Genomic DNA, 21171 nt, shown 5'->3' with positions numbered 1-21171 from the left:
ACTTTACAAAAATGGGAATTAAACATTTTTCCTCTGTGGTCCTTGAGCCTTTTCTACAGAAGAACCACACCATGTAAATAAAAAATTGTGTGCACTGACTCAATAGGGAGTGCATTTTTTCAGTACCTTCAGAATGCATTAATAATGAAAAAAAAAAATCCCAACACTACATATCCATGGGTTTTCAGCCCCTGCTTTTTTGGCATCTGCAGGAATTCAGTAACGGTACTTGCAAATTCATCACTCTTATTGTAACTCTCATACAGCTTGTTAGCAATTTCCTTCTTTCCCCTCGAGAATTACACACTGTGCAAAGATGTTATTTTGCTGGCAACAGATAGTAAAAAGGAAATAGACTCCTGTAAAAACAAATGTGTAAAGCTAAAATCAGCACTGTCACAGCTAGAAATGTTTCCTTTATACGTCACATTATTTTTTTAAGCATTAGTAGCTCCACCAACATTACAAGTTTGACATGAAAGCTGTAGGATGTTCTAGGCTACCAGAGCATCACAACTCTCCTGGCTTTCCTTCACTGACTCCAACTAGATTCTGCCTTTTTTTTTTCCTTCAGAGCACAACTCTGTGCATCACCTTTGTAGCTATCTAAGCATTGGAGAACTCCCAGCTCTTCTTTTTCTTGCTTCCCATTTCTTTCTCCCAATTTTTAGCTTCCCTCTGCCCTATCCACTGAGCACCTTTACGACCACGAACTTACAATTCCCATCAAGTTTACTTCCTCTCTCATGTTGAAGGTTACCCTGTCTTCTCTCTTCTCCCACTACAAAGGTCTGAAGTACAACCTTTCTCCTTTCATCTCTCCTCAGGATTTGTGCCTCAGACAGAAAACAGGGAAATCTAACAGCATATTTTAAGGTAGAAGAAGATACATCATCGTGTGTGTTCTGTGAGGTGGGAACTTTGTGACAATGGGCACAGAAGAGGCCCAGGCATTCAATGCTTTATTTTGCCAAGGTTTTCACACAAAGGTCCGCCCTCAAGCCTCTTGGCCCATGTGAAGAAGCAAAATATTATCTGCACGAGAGGATACACTTAGAGCACATTAAAACCAACTAAATTCAGATGAGTCTGTGTGAGTAGCAGGGGTGCATCCAAGGGAGCTGATTAATAACACTGCAAAGCTTTCTATCCAGACAGCCACGATGACTGAGCAAAAGGCTTCTCATCACTCAAAAAGAGCTAGTGTTCCTTCTACTGCTGTTACTTGTGATAGGCTCCCACGGAACACTTCTAGATACACCCTGCTGGAGAACTATTTTTCAGTGGCAGATGTTGCTCGGTTTGCAGGTGTCACGAACAGCACAACCAAGGGCTAACTGATGAACTTCAGCAACCTCTGTCCTTGTACATGGGACACAGGGACAACAGCAAGGCTGTTTCTTGGTCTGCTACACACTGCAGGAGGATTCTGCCACCTCCCCCCATGCTCCTCCTGGCTAACTGTCCCAAAGGACAAAATCTAGTTGACAGCACCAGCTAGCACAAAAACTGCATTTTATATGAAGAACACTTGAAGAATAAAAATGAACACTTACAGTAAAAGACCATGGCACTTGAAAAGGACAGACATCATCAAAATGCTTTATTTAATGACTGACACAGTAATTCAGACAACTGAAACATTTCTTCCCTAAAAATCTCTTTGCTTCTCGGCCTTAACACATGCTGGCTTATTTTTTATAAGGAAACCAATGAATCAAGCTGCTAGCACTGAGCAGAAGCAACTTTTCAGATTAAAAAAAAAAAAGCCACCAAAAAAAGGAAAGCCACAAACCATCACATAGCTTACAGGAATTATGTCCACAGGAGTATCTATGGAAAAGCAACTGATGTCACCTGTCTGGACTTCAGTAAGGCCTTTGACACAGTACCCCACAACAACCTTCTCTCTAAATTGGAAATGTACGGTTTTCATACGTTGACTGTTCAGTAGACAAAGAACTGGCTGCAGGATCGAGTCTGGAGAGTTGAGGCCAATGGCTCAGTGCCTGGATGGAGATCAGTGATGAGTGGTACCCCCCAGGTGTCAGTGCTGGGAACCATACTCTTTTAATAACTTCATCAGTGATGTTGACAAGTGGGGTCGAGTGCGCTCTCAGCAAGCTGTGGGGTGCAGTCGACACCCCAGTGGGATGGGATGCCATCCAGAGGGACCTAGACAGGCTTGAGCAGAGGGCCCATGAACCTCATGAGGTTCAACAATTTCAAGTGCAAGACCTTACACTTGGGTTGAGGCAACCCTTACTACCAATACCAGCTGGGGGATGAAAGGACTGAGCTCAGCCCTGATAAAAAAGGTCTGGGGGTAGTGGTGGCTGGAAAGCTGGACATGAGCCAGCAGTGTGCCCTCACAGCCCACAGAGCCAGCTGTATCCTGGGCTGCATTAAAAGAAGTGTGACCACAGGTTGAGAGAGGTGATCCTGCCCCTCTGCTCTGCACTGGTGAGGTCTCACCTAGTGCTATGTCCAGATCTGGAGTCTTTAGTTCAGAAGAGGCACGGACCTGATGGAGTTCATCCACAGAAGGGTCACAAAAATGATCCATGGAATGGCACATTCTCCTCCGAGAGGACAGGCTGAGAGGGCTGGGGCTGTTCAGCTCAGAGAAAAGGCAGCTGCAAAGTGACCTGATAGCAGCCTATCAGTATCTAAAGGGTCCTACAGAAAAGAAGGGGATGGACTATTAAGCAGGACCTGTGGTAACAGAAGAAGGGGAACTGGCTTCAAGCTCAGGGGTGGGGCAGATTTAGGTTGGGCGTAAGGAAGAAGTCTTACAGTGGGGGTGGTGAGGCACTGGAACAGGTTGCCAGAGATGTGGTAGATGTCCCACCCCTGGAGACTTTCAGGGCAAGGCTGGATCACATCCTGAGCAACCTGTCTAGCTGTGCATGTCCCTGTTCATTTCAGGGGAGTTGGACTAGATGACCTTTTAAAGGTCCCTTCCAACTCTAAGCATCCTATGATTCCATTAGCTATGAAAAGGCTTAGTCCTGCCAGTGGTCTGGTCTCATAGAATTTTAAAGTAGAGTCAGAGAGGTGATGCCCTCACCACTCTCTCAAAACCTCACCAGAGACATCCTGTACCACTATATACACAACAGTAAGGGAAACAAGGGTTCAGCAAGCAAAAGGTGAAGTCTGCTGTACAGCAGCACCTTTCCTTGTGCAGTTAGCTGTCACGCGCTGACTGTGAGGCAGACTGCTTTGTGCTCTGTTGTATGAGAGCTTGATGGTTCTGGCTGAAAGAAGCACTAACTGCTCAAGAAGCACATTCCCATGGAGCGACTTTGGAGTAGCTGACTCCAGACTCACCCCTAGCTCAACACACATTAACTGCTAAATATGCCACCTCAAACCACAACTAAATCAAATGCTGTCTTACTGAAACCCTTCCACCTTTCTCACTGACGTTTTTTTGGACATTGACTAGGTGGTTTTATTTTCATTTTATGAGATTTTTTGAAGTTTCACTCATCACATGTAGCCTCAACTTCAAACTGCCTTAATAAATGAATTAGCTAGAAAACAGCATCGGTCACATTACCCAGCCTAAAAAGATATGCTGTTTTTAATTGGATTTCACTCCGCCCTTATCTTTAAAATATTTTAAAAATAGAACAAAAACAGAAGAATCTGAAACGTCTCCCAAATAAAATTCACCCTGGCAACCATTCAAACAGCATAAACATTTTGATACAACTTACAGAAACATCATTAGGCAGTGTTTTATGATGCTCATTAAGCTGTCATGTTCTAATCACAGCCAGCATCAAGTGATTTCTTCCACTCCTGTACTATTTAAGTCTGGCAAATATGCACTGTATATAAAAGGTGTGAAGTAAAATTGCCACAGGATATACTGGAAATCCCTGCACCAGCTGCATACTCCAACAGAAAGGAAGTGTCTTTCTGATTCTGTAGCCTGATAATTCTGCAGTTGCTGGAGGGCTGCAGCAATCTTTGAAAATAAAGCTTCATTACACCTGCATAGAAAAAGCACATTTAATCCCCTTTGGAAGCTGATCCTACAACCCTACATTTCAGAAAATTGCTGAAAGCCATTGTGCTTTCAATGGGAATGGGTCATTAACAGTATAGGTGCAGACCATGCATCAGGCAGTGTCAGCACAACACCTTCCCACATTTTCTGGTTCTTAAGAATTCCATCTGATAATGGCAGAAGCAGGTTGTGACAGCAACTTTTTTTGCCTGGATTAGTGTTGCTCATTTGGAGATCCAATAGAGACACGTTTCTCTTTAGGACTTTGTTTGCTCCGTGTGTTAGAAGAAAGGAGAAAAAAAATATCAAGTTCTTCCTATAGCTGAAAAGTTATTTTACCCTGGCTTTCCTTCAGACCCTTTCTGCTATTTGTAAAGTCTCTGCATTCTTTACAGAATTTGTATACTGTTGGCATAACAGTTAAATTTAATACAACATTTAAATCAATGTGTATCAGGAAAATATATATTAATTACAGTACATATTTAATAAATAAAGCAGATATTAAATAAGGCCCTGTAACCATAACAGTAATAAACACTCCTGTCACGAGACAGTAAATCCCACACAGCAACCCACTGTTGGTATTTATAACCAAATACATCCTTGCCTGACCCTAGTGACATTTCACCAACACCTTTGGTCTCCAAGCTGATGTATGCTTCTAATCTCAAAACAACCAAAAAAATCAGTACTGATAAAATAAGCTTTTTCAAACCTAAGGGAGAACTTCTCCAAAGAAAATGGCAAGACAGAAAATAGCCAATGAAAAAGAAAATTCAAATGGGCTCAGTTCAATTTAGATTTTGCATTACTAAAGATTTATTCTACTTAGTAGTTCATTATGGGATGGAGTGTTTTCTTGTTGGTTTTGTTTCTTTTTGTTTTGCTTTGTGTGTGTGGATGATTTTCATTTGTTTTGGTTTGGTTTTTTTTAAGGATGAAAAATTACATTAGAAGAACTGACAGAAAAATACATTCAGGTAGCTACTTAAAATTTGCCAGACTAAGGACATCATTTTTTCCCTTCACTCAAGACAGTCTGAAGGATAAAATCCTTTCTGACTGCTGCGTGGGAGTAGAATTGCAGTCTTTCACTTGCACATCCCAAGAAATCCTAACTGTAATGATCAGGAGAGCAGACAAAGAGCACTACTTTTTCAGAGAATCAGAAAATCATTATGTCAGAAAAACCCACTGAGATCATTAATCATAATGAGGACAATCTCACAGGGAATTTTTCTTTCTCAGTAACATCTAGCACTTCCAAAAATCAAAGGATACTGCATAAGGAAATGCACAGCATCAATGAAAACAGCTGATTTCTCAAAAAGAATGAAATAACTAAGGATGTACCAAATGCATGTGTCCTCACTAAGATACCTTCTTACATAAATGGCAAGAGAAAGGGGTTTCCCCCATGAAGATTATAAAGGAACATTTTGGAGGAGCTGCTGAATATTGTAAAGTCAATACAGTAATACCAAAGAGTACAGGTACCAAAAGAGCCATGTTCAGGAAAACAGTATTAGGAAATTCCACATCTGAAGAGCAGTTTGACTTTCCTGTGTTAAATAGCTGGCTTTCATGAAATAATCTATCTGTATGTTAGTATGTTCTTCCTTCTCTTTGGCACAAACAATAGACATTTTGGAAACAAACCAGTAGCCATTACTGATAGCACGCCAGGAAAATACCGAGACAATGTTATTTTTGTCAGCAAAGGAGTTATAACAGAAATAACAGCAAAAAAGTCTAAAGGCAGCAAGTAAATAGGCACAGCACTAAATATACACTTCAAATTCTACTGAGTTCCTTTCAGCCTTCAGAAGAAGGTACTGTAGCACTGTTTTGACCCTTTTTCTGGTGATCAAAAACAGTTCTTTCCTTCCAAAGGGAACAACTTCTTGTTTTAAGGAGCAGAAGCAGCAGAAGACATTAAGCACTTACACTTCACTAAGTCTTTACTAAGTACACAGATGAAAGCAATAGTACAAGTAAAGATATGTTTGCATGTTCTTTCCACTACATTTTAATAAGCAGTAAGATCCAAACTCAGCAACATCTTATAGTGCTGGTGGTATGCATAGTCAACTAAGATAGCAATTTGATGGGTTTATTTTTCATTCCAAAATACCTTTGCAAATTACACATTACAAACCCACTCAGAAATAGACTGGAACAACTATGTTACATGACACAGTACGTTATGACAAGTTCACAACAAACAACAGCAGATTGCTGCAACTAAGTTCTTTGATAAAGCTCGATAAAATGTTTGAAATTCCAATTACAGAAATATAATCAACTCCAAAAAGGTAGTGAGATTTATATAGATCACTTCTTTTCTGATACAAATATTTCTATTTAGAGGATTTGGTCCATACAGCATTTAAACACTTAAGAGAGGAACTACAAATTCAGGTTCCAGGCTGAACTGACAAGAAAAGGGATCTGAATAAGCCTCCTACATCTCAAATGAAAGCTGGGGGTGTATAGGTGTATTAGGATCAACACTGCTACTCCACTAACACATTCTTGGTGTTCTGGATGCTGCCTGTATCACTAGGTGAAGTACTGCATTCGGTTCCAAAACATGCAGGCTCTACTGCCACTCCAAGGCAGGGGGAGGCACAACAGTGTGTCCACTTGTTTTTATCACTGCAACAGGCAGGCAAAATTATTACCAGCCCAGATCTTCTCAATGTTAGGTTTACACTCCTAGTGCTCAGCAGACAGCTTTGAAGCTTCTGCTCCAACAGGAGTTTCCTCAGGCCTCCTCCCACCACGACACCAGCACGCACCAAGAGAAAATAAATCCAACATCAGGAGCAAGATGAGAGGAGCTAGAAGACCAGAAACACCTGCCTACCTGTAAGATTTTTTAGGAAGATGTATCTCATTGAAATACATTTCTTATCCTCACTTCATCTTGTCATCCCAATACTGCAGAGCACCATTACAAAACAAGATGCTAACAACACATGAGGAAGCAGAGGGTGGAGAGCTCCACAGATCTTGATTCTCACGGGGAACTATAAGTGTCTTGATGTCTACTCAACCAGAAACATGAAGGGCACAAGTAACTCACAGTAAATACTGATGATATTTTTTTCCAGAGATGAGAACACCTGAGTATGGAAGGTGTTCTGCTGGGTGTGTTATGGCCCACAAAGAAGTGGTCAGGAACATGGTAGTTGACAGCAGCCTTGGCTGCAGACATCAAATGACAGAAATTAAACTCTGGAGGAAATGAGAAAGAAAAGTCATAGAAGAGAGACATGGACTTAAGAGTCCAGATGAGGGAACGTACCCAGAAGATCCCACTGATCTTTAAGGAGACACTGTACTGCTCTAAAATGGTCCTCCCAACGTGCATGAAGTCAAGCAGGTCTGGCAGTAGGCTAGCTCAGCTGAACATGGAACTTAGTGCTCAACTCAACTGCAGAAAGAGAATCAACAGTCACAGAGATGAATACAAAAACTTTTCTCACAATACACAAGAATGTAATTGAGAAAGGTAAAGCTGGACTGAAAATATGAGATGCAAAGAGCAGTGAGGGTTTTATACCAGCACACAGCAGCTAGAAATGGACTAAGACAACTGCTTGCTGCCAAATGTGATAGGCACAAAGGGCTCAGGATAAACCAAGCCATCAAATACACTTGCTTGTGAAGTCACCTGTCAGAAAAAGAAAGTTGAATGTATAAATGCTCTGATAAAATTCTATCACAAACTCGTGAATAAAGTAGTAATTACTTCTTATAAGTTCTTATTAAAAAAAAAAATATTTCCTGTTTGTCACAGGAAGCATACTTAATGTTTTAGACACTGCAGCCTTGCAGATTAATAGATGCTTTTTCTCTTTCATGGAAAAAAAAATGCAGAAAAGAGATGAACCTTACTGTTTAAATGTTATGAATTAAAAAAAAAAAAGGTATTTTGCCTTCATATTAAAATCAAAGTAATAAAGCAATGTGGAAACAGACAAGATACCTTCAAATAATACAGAATCATAAGGGGTTAAGAAAGCTTATAAATGTGACTTCCACCAGAATCTGTTGCTCACCTACCTGTTCTCTCTTTAACTACTGTATTCCCCAGCACACTTGTTACAGTTCAGGACAGCACATTAACTCTGATTACCTATTAAGAACTGTAATATCACAAATAAATAATGTACAAATTCCCCAGTATATCAACTCGTACATATATTTGGAAAAGAGTTCCTGCCCATGGTGGCTTACACTTGATAAAGGATTAAAAATCCATATTCAATAATCTGATAAGTATTTCAAGAAACAATGCTTATTATAAGAACTGAGAGCTGTTTCCCAATGAGTAATGCCCCGCTGGCCAGTATGTGAAACCAACCAACTGCATGAGTGGAAATGAGACAAGAGGTGAGGAGCCTTCCTTTAGGGAGATTTGAAACAAAAAAGGAGATTCTCAGCTGCAGCCGCTGCAAAGCGAAACAGAACCAAGGAAAGCAAGACTCAGTCTGCTTTCTGTTCATATGTGCTATGCTTTTTCCTTGAAAATCACAGAGAGCATTAGTTTCTCATACACACACAGATCTACTAGCTCATTTTTCAGACATAGACAGATTAGGCTTAAGACCTTCGTGATTGATGAAAAGCTGATGCCTCTTTTTACAGTACCATCTTCTTAAACTGAAAAGATTTCCTTATCTGTAATTGAAGCAGCACTGTAACTAAGTTTCTTTCAGGCTTGATCTGAAATTGCAAGCATCTAGTTATTTTTAAGAAACAAACTGAAGAACACGTTAGCTGTGTTGCTTAGTTTGAACTATGTAATTCATACAAACCATGAAAGTCCATGATAATCAAGTCCAATTACCTATCAGTTTGTTAGTCATCTATTTTAATTGCTTACCATAATGTATTACTTACTTTCCATCTACTTCTGGTCTTTTGCACACACAGTGAAACTTGCCACCAAAATCTATATAAAGATCATCTTCTACAATATGGAATATTTGACCAATGGCAATTTTATCTTTGGCAGGTCCCATCTGAATCAAAGGTGAGCGTCTCAACATGGATGCAAAGGATTCTGATTTCTCCGAAGGAACCTACAGATAAAGAAAAGTGTCATTTCACAAAAGATATCTCGAGGAGGAAATAAATCAAACTCAAAGCATACAAAACGGCTTCATTCACTAAATTACCAGTAAAGTTTTCATACCTCTGGTGCATTCTTGTTAAGCCTTCTCAGGGGACATTTGTTAAATTTCTACAACCCAAAACATTTCACATATTGAAGACTAAATCTAAGACTAAGACATACTCTACTGCTGGTTGGACAAGTTAACTTTAAAATGTATTCCCAAAATTAGTCCTGAAAAGAACACATCCCCTATCTTTGTTACCTTCTTTATGAAAAACAAAGCAGAATTAGTACACTGAAGTTATTCATGCTATTATTTTATAATGAATAATGCTTAAACCTTCATTTTAAAGAACAAAATTATTCTGACAAAACAGCAAAAGTAGAAAGTACACACAGGCCTGATCGAAGATGTTAAAAAAAGAAATGAACCGTCACTTTTCTCTTTTTCTATTCTACAATATCAAATAATATTTTGATTCAGTAACTAAATAAATATAATGCCAGTTATTTCCCATAGTTTTAGGAAAACATGAGAACATACACTCTCCTGCTCTTCTACATAGAGACACTCTGTTCTGTGACCTAAGACTAATGAATTCATGGCATGAAATTCAACTAACCTACACCCCTCTCACCTATGAGAAAGGGAGAGTAATCTAGAAGTTGTAAACCATGCACTATATGGGCAGCAGGCCCAGCGTGGTGAGGTGTTACAAGAAGACAGATGCTCACCCACCTCCGAAGATCTAGGTTTACAGAAAGACTCCACAGATGAGGGATCTCCAGGAAGAAATGGTCAGGCACTGGAATGGCCTGCCTAGGGAGGTGGTTGAGGCACCATCCCTAGCGCTGTTCAAGAAGCGTTTAGATGAGGTGCTAAAGGATTTAATTTAGTAGTTGGGTTGAGATAGTGATAGGAGGATGGTTGGACTAGATGATCTTATAGGTCCTTTCCAACCTTATGAACTTATGAACTTATAAATCCTTCCTCGGTGGCAGTCAGCTCTTAAATGAGGTCTAAGAGTTACAATGGAGTTGCTTCCAGTTGCACAAGTGAATTACTTTCACCTGTGCTTCCAGGACTGGCTGGGTCTCTTCTCCAGGAGCACTATCAGTGGCTCAGGCTGTGACTGAGCAGTTCCCATACACAAGCACACACCTGAAAGCCATCTGTATTTTCTATGAACTGAGAAGAATGCCATCATTTTCAATTCACACATTTGGAAACTTTTACACTCAAGGAAGTCAAAGCAAGCAGCAGCTTGGAATTCCAGTTTTCCTGGAATGCACAGACAGCGTGGGTTGCTCAGACATGATATTACCTCAGGAATTAAAAGCTAGAAATCTGACACCCTGGTCAGTTTGCTGCTTCAGAAAATGGAACGGTTCAAATGTTGCACATTGAGGACAAGGGCTGAACAACGCGCCTTCCAACACGCACATGCACGCAGAAAGAAAGCTGCTGGTGATCGTAAACCACCAGCAGAGAAGCAGGATTTCATACAGGAAATCATACATACAACTTCAATCCAAAGGAGCAGTATTCATAATGTTGAAGACAAACTCAGGACCATCAACTGGTAGAAATGCTGGCTTTTCAGAGGACTGCGTTTTCAAGCAGATCATCCTTCCACCACATACTTCACCTGCTCTGAGACTAAATAATTTACAGAAATCTCTCTAGGACCCTTCAGAAATTCCTTCAAGTCTTATTAAGCTCTCTTCCAAGCTGAGTAGTTCCAGCTCTTAGCCTTTCCTCATAGGAGTGGTGCTCCAGGCCTTTCATGATCTTGGTGGCCCTGCATTAGATTCACTTGAGTACGTCCAGGTCTCTCCTGCACTGGGGAGCCCAGAACTGGACACAGCCCCCCAGGTGCAGCCTTACCAGTGCTGAGGAAAGGATCACCTCTCTCCAACTGCTGGCAATACTTTGGATAATGCAGCCAGAATACCTTGCCTTCTTGATAGCAAGGGCACACAGCCTGACTCATGCTCAACTTGGTGTCCACCAAGACCCCCAGGACCTTTTCTGCCCATACTGACCCCTGGGATACACCACTCAATACTGGCCTGCAACCAGACTTGTGTCACTAATAAATTGCATTCATCACTCCTGTTCCTTTCATACAATGGCACATGGCACATATTATCACAAAATCATTGGGGTTGGAAGGGACTTCTGAAGATCATGTAGTCCAGTCCCCCTAATAAAGTAGGTTCCCTTACAGTAGGTTGCACAGGAAAGCATCCAAGTGAGTTCTGAGTATCTCCAGAGGAGATTTTAGTTAATAACATCATTTTATCTCCCTGGCAGGAAAAAAACATAGACACAATGTTCTCCTCCCACATGCAAATTTACCTGGGAAATAATCTCTGTACACATACAAGTGCTACATTTATCCAGTGATAGAGGTACTGGTTCCTTCCTAGAATGTAGACTGAAGTCAGAGAGATTCAACGTAGCGAATGCACCAAGAATTCAGTTGCCATTCTTCATTGTAGACAGTTCTCCAAGAAAATACTGAAATCTACTTTAATGGTATCACTGCTCTATAAGCCCATAGTTCTTTGCATTCTGCTCCATGGAGAGGAACTCCTAAGGAGCAAGAAGATCTAATTGAAAGTTACAGGAACCATCGAAAGACTCCACTGAATCATCCTATCAAGAATAGACCTGGGAACAGTCTAGAGACAGAGAACAAGCTAAAATACAGTATTTTTTTCCAGTTCTTTGCATAATCTAAAGGAGATTTCATTAGGAAGGAACTCATCTCAAATTTTAAAAGGGATTTTATGGCATTTTGACGAGTATTTTCCTCCATGATTTCTAAATCTCCTTATCTGCATTGCCCACAATGGGGCTACAGAAAAACAGTAAGACAGTAAGGTAACACCCTTATCTGATTCTCACCGAGTGTTACCCATACAGATGGGATAGATACAATGAATTGATCACTCATCTAGTCACAAAAGTTGGAGGCCATGGAAGAGAACAGAACATTATTTTCCAGCACCTGAAGTGTAAAGACTTTTCTTTTTTTTCCCCTTAAATTCCTAGCCTGTTTTATTTTCCTTCTAATTTTCTAAGGTTGAAAGTTGTTCATAATTATCTGGATGCCTTCCACTCTCTCTGCACATAGTTTAATAATAAAAATGTGTCTCTTTCAATATCTAAATATTCTGCAAGATTATATATACAAACCAGAGAGTTTAAAAAGTCATAGACTTAAACCCCAATAAAGTCCAAATGAAAGAAGTAACTCAATGGAGGGAAGTAGCATACAGATTCTGGAGCAAAGCCTATGGCTACACAAGCAGGGTGGTCCTATCCCACCCACTGCACAAGACTTCTTTCAAACCCTATCATGTTTTGTGTTTGCTTGCAAAGACAAGCAGCTCGCATGTTGGAATGCAAGAGATACAGATGAAACATGGAGAAGTAACATAGGAGATTGGTAATCAGTGGGCTACAATTAGGGGGGTGAATGACACATCGGCAGCAAGCAGCATGCAAAGACTGCAATCCTCTATTTATCTATGAAACCTGTCTCCTCAGCACTGCCATCCATAACTGTACTGGTTTTCCTGCCCAACTTAGTTACATAAAACAATAAAAAGCAAATGTGGAATAACAAGTTGGTAAGATGACAAAATAGCTAAAGGCAAAATGGATGGGAGTTGCCCAAACCTGTCTGAAAAATGTCCTGAGCAATCTGACCCAAGTCTGTGTTGCCTGGGTCTGAACCAAAGACTTCCTGAGATCTCATTCAATATGTATTATTTTATTTAATAAATAGAGAAGACTGAGATTCTGCTACAAAGAATATTAAAATTCATTAAGCCTTCACCTGACCATATATCAATATATTGATAAAGCACTTATTTCAATCAGTAACCTAAAAAAATTCTCTATTCTCTACTAGCCCACCAGGCCTTGCTTTTCCATACACTGTTAACTACTAAGAGTGTGCACTGTTAATCAGGTATAAGCCTAAATACTAGGAAGTTTTTAGATGTTGTTGTAGGCCTTAATAAGGTATCAGTTCATAGAGATTCACAGTTTGAGTTCATCTCTAGTGCTCTTGTATTACTTTTTAAATCTAATTCTACTTTGTGCTGGAATATCCCTTTGAAATCAAGTCTACAGGGTAAGCAAGATACAGATAAGCACTCATGGAAAAAATGGCAGTCTGCAGTTGTTAAACTTTTCAAACAATAGGAATAGTAATTGCAGACTATAGTCTAAAAGACTTAGGGCAAAACACTAAGTCAACTTCTGCACAAAAGTGACACCTTTAAGCCACCAGGACTAATTCAAACCGACAACACCTCAAAATATGACACCAAACAGCTAATGTCCTTCCACCCAAAAATACATAAGCAGCATAACAAGCAAAGCTCAACAGTTCTAAACCTCAAAGAACAAGTTTTGTTTTCACCACGGCTTCCTTCCCGCACTCTGAAGTTCTGAGGGTAAAGACCCAGGAGGAACACTGATGGGTGGTAACAGTGACTGAAATTTCAATATATGAGCAATAGTAGCTCAGAGCTACACAACACATTTTTCTGGTGGCCATCCTCATACACCGAACTCTTTGGGCCTATTGCTGATGGATCTTTACTGAGAAGATCAATGGTTTTTATTCTGGTGTTAGAAGATAATACTTCAGGATTTGGCCTCCTGCCTTTCACTCCTATCAGACCAAAGATACAGCCCTCTGTCTGACTCATGTGTTCAAGTACCTTCTGTACCTACAGCTCTGAACTTGTTCACAATATTATACTCAGCAGAAATCGGTAATTTTAGAACTTTCTTAAAGCAAAAGCTCTGCTTCTTGCATTAGCAGAAAGTAATCACCTGACAACATGTCACACATTTACTGTAAAAGAAGTAAGTGATCAATTTGGATTTCCTCAGCACCAATCCCATCTTTAATCTTCAGGCTCATGCCATTGCAGAGCTACCGGAGCACTTGCTCTCAGACCTCTATGTCCCCTATGCTCGCCGCACACCCAGCCCTTCCATCCCAGCTCAGAGCAGCCCTTGAGGTATTCAAGGCCAAGCTGGATGGGGTGCTTGGCAGCCTGAGCTGGTGGGTGGCAACCATGCCCACAACAGAGCACTGGAACCAGATGATTTTTAAGGTCCTTTCCAGCCCAAGCCATTCTGTGATTCTGTGATTACGCATCCCACTTGTTACAGGAGGCTGGCACCTACTTCCTTTCTTTAGGCAGTGAGAGCTATAACCCTGAACACCAGGGGTTCACAGACTTGTATATTATCATCAGAAAATAGAAAAGTCCTCCTTGCACTTGTCATACACAGATCCCTTCCAACCTAAGCCATTCTATGATTCTACAAAATCAGAAATATGACTGCAAACCATTGCTTGGGCTTTCCTGTGCGCAGCAACGCAGTGTCAGGAGTCACCCCCAAAGTTTAACAGGGATCTTCACCACCTCACATCTATCACTTGAAAAAGAAAAAAAATTCAGAAGAATACCAAGAGTATTTTGTTTTCCTTAATTTCCACTCTGTCTCCAACAGCATTAAAAAGAACACTTTGCCTACTGCCAGCTACTATACAGCATTCCCACACAGAACCTACACATCATGCACACCGGCCTGATGCTCTGGTGCCTAGCACATGATGTTTGACTGCTATTCACAGTCTTAACTGAAACCTAGTTTTTAATTCTGAAACACTTACTAAGGCAATAATTTAAATGTTACCTCATATTTTTAACAACTTCATGGACAAAGCAGATGTGAGACTATTCATAATGAAAAAAATAAGTAGATTATTCTTCACACAGCTCAGTGAAAAGCAAATTAGGTTACAAGTGTGCAAGTCACTATATACAACTGCCAGCAAAATTTGACTAATAAAGTTCATAAGCAGCTGAATGGGATTCAAAGCTCAATAAAATTCCAAACATAGCATAGTTATAATCCAAGACAGAAGGAACTCAGAGTTTGTCCTTTTAAATTCCACTACATTTTTCAGTTTTCCCCACTGTAATAAAGCTGTTTCCCCCATTTCTCAAGTCAGAGGTTTTCTCCTATTACAATAAATAAATAAAACAAATAACTGAAGTTCAGACTGTCTGCCAACAGATTCAATTCACAGTCCAGATTGGACCACCACAAAGACAAGGAAGATCTCCAGTTTCCTTAAAATGAGAGACTTTTCCATTTTATTCCATGAAAGCAGATAATGGTGAGAAGCTAGCATATCATTCTTGCTAATAAAAGGTTTTGAAAATTAACTACCACAGAAAAACTGAAACAAAAGCAAGATTTGTGTTATTTAATAAAGCTACTGAAGGAAACCAGTCCAAAGAGAAAGCATAAAAGAAGGACCCGTGATTCAAAGCAGAAATAAAGGCAGTGATTCAGGGAAGAATCTAAGATTAATGACTGTAAAGTCACAAAGGACAGTTCTAAAAGCAATCAAGGAGAAAACTGGAAACTTCCCTGCTAGAAAGGAAGAAGATATTAATAAAAGGATTTATACAATTTTCTTTCTTTGCAAAGGCTTTCTATGCCCAGATTCTGTAAACAGAAGACTTGTATACCATCTCACACTATGATGATCTGAATTCTTCAGGGCAAGTATTTTAGCTGCAAGGAATGCAATATATTCTAGCATTAATCACTTAAAATCTGCAGCCCAGCACAAGAAATATCAGAACACCCTAGTTAGGACCACAACAGAGCAGATGCCCAACATTTAACTTTCCTGCTTAAAAGTCTCCTTTGCTCTTCTGCACATAATGTTATGAAGACAAAGGGACTTGGACATTATGGGAACAGCAGCATTTCTAACAGCACTGACAAACAAAAGCAGAGAAATTCCAACAGTGCCATATCTATGAAGTTCTGTCCAAACATGAGCAATGATGTGAACAGCACCTCAGTGACAGCAAAAAACAGAACATCTAGCTTTAGAATCAACATAAAGTGTCTATAGCCATCTCTTTAAAGGAAATTTTGAGGGAAAAAAGGGGAGGGGAGGGGAGGGGAGGGGAGGGGAGGGGAGGGGAGGGGAGGGGAGGGGAGGGGAGGGGAGGGGAGGGGAGGGGAGGGGAGGGGAGGGGAGGGGAGGGGAGGGGAGGGGAGGGGAGGGGAGGGGAGGGGAGGGGAGGGGAGGGGAGGGGAGGGGAGGGGAGGGGAGGGGAGGGGAGGGGAGGGGAGGGGAGGGGAGGGGAGGGGAGGGGAGGGGAGGGGAGGGGAGGGGAGGGGAGGGGAGGGGAAGAAAATACCTTTTTTATAGAAAATACTTTTTTTTCTATAAAATAAGGTAATATATCAACCACAGAATCATAGAATGATTTGAGTTGGAAGGGATCTTTGATGTATTCAGGAAGAGCACAGTAGGAGATGAAAGTGTTTCCTCCAAAACTTCAAAATTTAGAAGAAATAAATCTCAGAAATTATGACTGAAAAGGCAACCAGATGAGTTTTAACGAGAGCAAGTGTCGAGTCTTGCACCTAAGGAAGGATAACCGCATGCACTGGTACACGCTGGAGATGAGCTGCTGGAGAGGAGCTCTGAGGAGAGGGACATGGGTGTCCTGGTGGATGACGGGTTGGCCATGAGCCAGCAGTGTGCCCTGGTAGCCAAGAAGGCCAATGGCATTCTGGGGTACATTAAAAAGACATCAAGAGAGGTGATCCTCCCTCTCTACTCTGCACTGGTGAGGCCTCACCTGGAGTATTGTGTCCAGTTCTGGGCTCCCTGGTACAAAAAAGACTGGGATCTCCTTGAAAGAGTACAGCAGAGGGCTACAAAGATGATAAAGGGCATGAAACACCTCCCTTATGAGGAAAGGCTGAGAGACCTGGGTCTGTTCGGCCTTGAAAAAATCAGACATTAGAGGGGATCTGATCCACAGATATAAATATCTAAGGAGTGGGAGGCAAAGGGACGAGACCGGACTCTTCTCAGCAGTGTGTGGTGATAGGACAAGGGGAAATGGGCACAAATTGAAGCATAGGAAGTTCTGCACAAATGTGCATGGGAACTTCTTCCCAGTGCAGTGACAGAGCAGTGGCACAGCTGCACAGAGAGGTGGTGGAGTCTCCTTCTCTGGAGACGTTCCAGACCCGCCTGGATGCCTACCTGTGCAACCTGGGCTAGGGAGCTGCTGTGGCAGGGGGTTGGACTCCATGATCTCTGGAGGTCCCTTCCAACCACTACAGTTCTGTGATTCTGGGTAAGGAAACCAGCTCTTTTGCATAGAATAGGATAAAGGAAATTGATTGCTATCCATTCACTCTTATCTTTATTAAATTTTTATTAACATTCATAAACTGGCATATTTGAGGTTTTAATTGTCCAGAGGTATTTCCCATTACAAAGTTTAAAAATTTAATTCATCCCCAAAGAACCACCAAAAAGCAAAACAAACTTTTTGAGTCGTTCCAGTCAAAAGAGGAACATCTATACATTTTCCCAAGTACAGAGCAGAAATGTGGTTTCAGTTTAGAAAGCAAAATAAACAAATCTCTACAGCCAAAAAGGCTGGAAGTAAAACTGAAATTAAATGCTACGGCATCCCCTGTGAGAAGTGGTGACTAAGTGTTCTGGCAAAACATCATTTAAATTTCACTGAAGATATTAGAATTTTTGGCAACTCATTCCCTGTGTAAGCCTAATAATTTGGAAGGTGCTCTCCTTAAAATCTTGGCTTCTCATTTTTTTAAATAGTGCAGGATCAAGGGTCAAGTATGGCTATGGCTGCCCAGGTATCTCCATTCACTCCAGGAACATGAAGGTGAAATCCAGCAGTGACTTGGCTGTATGCAATGTGCCACAAGTCCTAAAGTTCCCATGGGGCCTGGAGCACAGGAACTGAAGAGTGTGAGGAAAAGACCCTCACTCTGAGGACATTCTCAGAAAGCAACACCACTCTGTAACATTTCTGGGCAACTCGGGCAGAACTTTCTGTCAGTATTTTAAACCTCTGTTGTAAACCAAGGGACTCAATTCTGCATTCACTGACTCATTTGCAGCTGGCTGAGCTATGGGCTCTGGAAAATGAAGTATATCTTATTTTTTCAATCAATACTTTTTAAAAGCCTGTAGGAAATCCCACTTAGATATCTACCTTACATGGATATCCAACACCAAAAGAAAACACTGGAACAGAACCTCTGATGTCCCTTTCCTACATGCGTGTGTTAGGGTTAACAGTTTGGAAAAAAAAAAGTCTAAGAATCTATGGCTGAAAATGCAGTCCTTTATGTCAGACTACAGAAACATAATGACCCCCATGCAGGCCAAAACTCAATTAGATAGCTGAAGATGAAACAAGTATCCATTACAATTTCAGTAACACAGATACCACTTTTCCTTACGCTGTATGCGAGCAGTGACATCTCCTGACATGACTCCAAAGAAGATCAGTGAGCTGAGCCAATTCACTGACTTCTACCTAGAAAGCATTGCTACTAAGGAGGCCAGTACACACAGTACCTACAAAGGTAACGTGAACTGAATTCTACAAGAAAGTAACTCATTTTCACTGAAAAATCATCTTGTGCAAGCTACAGTTTCTCGTTACAAAATTTTCTAATCCCCAAAAACGAAAATGAGAACCAAACTTCAGTGGCTTTTAGATCAGGACTTTCACATTTTGCAGTATTATCCAAAGGGAAATAAAAAAGGTCACTGAAGTTGTAAGAGACAAGTATGATTGCTGTCCCACTTGTCATACAGCTGCTTGAAAACTTATTAAACACACAATTTCTAAGCCAATTCCCACACACTGCTCACACTTCCCCCCCCCTTTTTTGTTTTTTAAATTATATATTGACTGCACTTGAGAAAGAATTTGTCTTGTACTTTAAAAATAATAAAAGATTCACCATTTGTTATTTGAAAGTGAATGATGCTGACACTTGTAAGTTCAGTCTTTACCTTCCACTTAGCTTTCCATCAAGCTCCATATTTTGGTACTCGCCACAATGCTGACTGAAGAATATAATTTTATTTCTGCATGCAGAACAACTTCTAATTAAGTGTTTCAGTTGCGCAGACAGCATCATATTTGTAGGCCCCAATTGTATATATACTGTCCTCATAATAATGAACAAGGTAAGACTGCAAAGTAAGCATGTTTTTAAGAGATGCAAATAACACTTAACTAAATACACGTAGCATTTAACCAGTACAGTATCATGGTGGAAACTATCCTTCCTTGTCTTCTAATTAAATTTTTCAGGTAGGATCAAGCAAAACTCAATGATAGTAATAATAATAAAGATGACAGGAATATGATTTGTAAGCCATGCAGAATGAATACCAGGTTTTCCTGAATTGCACTTCAAATATCACCACTTCTGAGCTGTACAGAAAGCTCTTCACAACGCTGTTAAGGCTTTCCAAAGCTTCCACCTGTTTGACAGTGGATGTTCCTATATCTAGATGCAGGATGAGCACTGCTCTTTCAACTCACAAAAGAACATTTCTTTTGTAAGATGACACTGCTAAATCAAATGTAAGGACAATGTTCATACAAAAAATGCAATTTTCTTCTCCAATTCACAAACTGCCCTTGCATGCCTTATAACACACACTGCCTTAGTAAATCTAAAACCAGGTGACTTGTGACTCAGTTATACATAAACCTGCCCCTTATTAACATTATATAAACTATACTCTGTTTTGTTGGAGTCTGGATTTCATGTTATATAAATTTTTATCGTGCGTCTCCGTATCTTTCTTTTTCCGTGACTTTAAGCAACAATGTAAGCATGCAGTTCTGGGCTCCCCGCTACAAAAAAGACAGGGACCTGTTAATGAACGCGAACCCAGGACAGCCGGAGCTGGCCGCAGCCCGCGGCCCCCCCCTGCCGGCCGCACCGCCAGCACAACTGGCAGCCCCGCTCTCTTAGAAGCCAACTTCGTGCCAGTCACTTTGCCAGCAAAGTGCAGGCTTTCCCCCTGGCTGTGGCTCAGGTAGCGATGTGCAGGGCCAACTCTGCCGCTTCAAACAGCGGTTCTCGTGATGCGTGATGCTCCATCAGGGACAGGAGCTAGAGCTGCTGCAGCCCGTCTCACTCGGGAGCGGGGCACGGCGCTCCCATTGCAAGGATTTTCCTACAGCTTTATCTCACACGTACACCTAAGAGAGCAGTGAATAACCACCACTCACACTATCAACTGCAAAGCAGTAAACGCTTCTTTCTCTTGAATCAAACGATCCAGTGATTGAGTGGAGCGCACAGAAGTCCAGACTCACAGTCCAGCCATTCACTGTCCACCCTCAGTGCGATGCCTTTATGTTTCTGTACACAGTTACACGTGCAAACAGTGCTGCGCATACTATGGCGGCGGTGGATCGCGGTCCCCGCGTGGCTGGTGAGGGTGGGTCCATGGTTGGACTGGGTGACCTCAGAGGTCCTTTCCAGCCTCCACGATTCGCGAGCACCGCCCCTCCCCGCCGCGCCCTCACCTGTCGGGGCTCCGACGCCGCGGTGCGGCCCGGCTGCTCCTGCGGCTGCCGCCGGAGCGGCGTGACGGCCTGCGGCTCCTCAGGCGGGATGCCGCCGCACCGCCTCGCAGCCGTCAGCAGCCGCCATCGGGCGCCCGTACGCGCGGCGGCGCGACCCCAGCCCGGCGCCGCCATGTTGGGCCGCGTGGTGGGCGGGCGCGAACGCTGACCCCGCCGGGCGCATGCGCGCAGGAGCCGGCTGAGGCGGGCGGGCCGGGCACCATGTTGGTGGGCAGGGCTTGGCCGGCCGCTGAGGGGCGGCCCCGCGATCTGCACCTCTCACGCCCGCGGCACCATGGAAGAGAGGACGCAGCACACAAAGCGCATTACTCGCAGACTGGTTTTATTGAACTTCTGACATGTAACTGAGTGAATGTACACTGCAACTGACGTGCTAATAAAGGCATGGGGAACCTTTTTTCTTCTATACACGTGCGGCGGTCAAAGGAGCACACATTCCACACAACTGTTCGGAAGCTTGCTTCCAGTTCTAAGCACAGTAATAAAGATATTG

The 21171-nt window shown here is 41.8% G+C and overlaps 1 protein-coding gene across 1 annotated transcript in view; it reads right to left on the bottom strand.

Annotated features, from left to right (window-relative positions):
- TPD52 (tumor protein D52) overlaps nt 1-21171 on the bottom strand; it is a 100415-nt gene that overhangs the window by 47335 nt on the left and 31909 nt on the right. Inside the window, exon 6 of the mRNA XM_065752851.1 lies at nt 8936-9117. Coding sequence (XP_065608923.1) covers nt 8936-9117 — 182 coding nt within the window. The remainder of the gene's footprint in view (nt 1-8935; nt 9118-21171) is intronic.

Source organism: Cyrtonyx montezumae, unplaced genomic scaffold (assembly GCF_038088225.1).
Source record: "Cyrtonyx montezumae isolate F1298 unplaced genomic scaffold, pur_monq_1.0 scaffold_8, whole genome shotgun sequence".
Lineage (NCBI taxonomy): Eukaryota > Metazoa > Chordata > Aves > Galliformes > Odontophoridae > Cyrtonyx > Cyrtonyx montezumae.
This window is presented reverse-complemented; position numbering and strand designations above follow the sequence as displayed.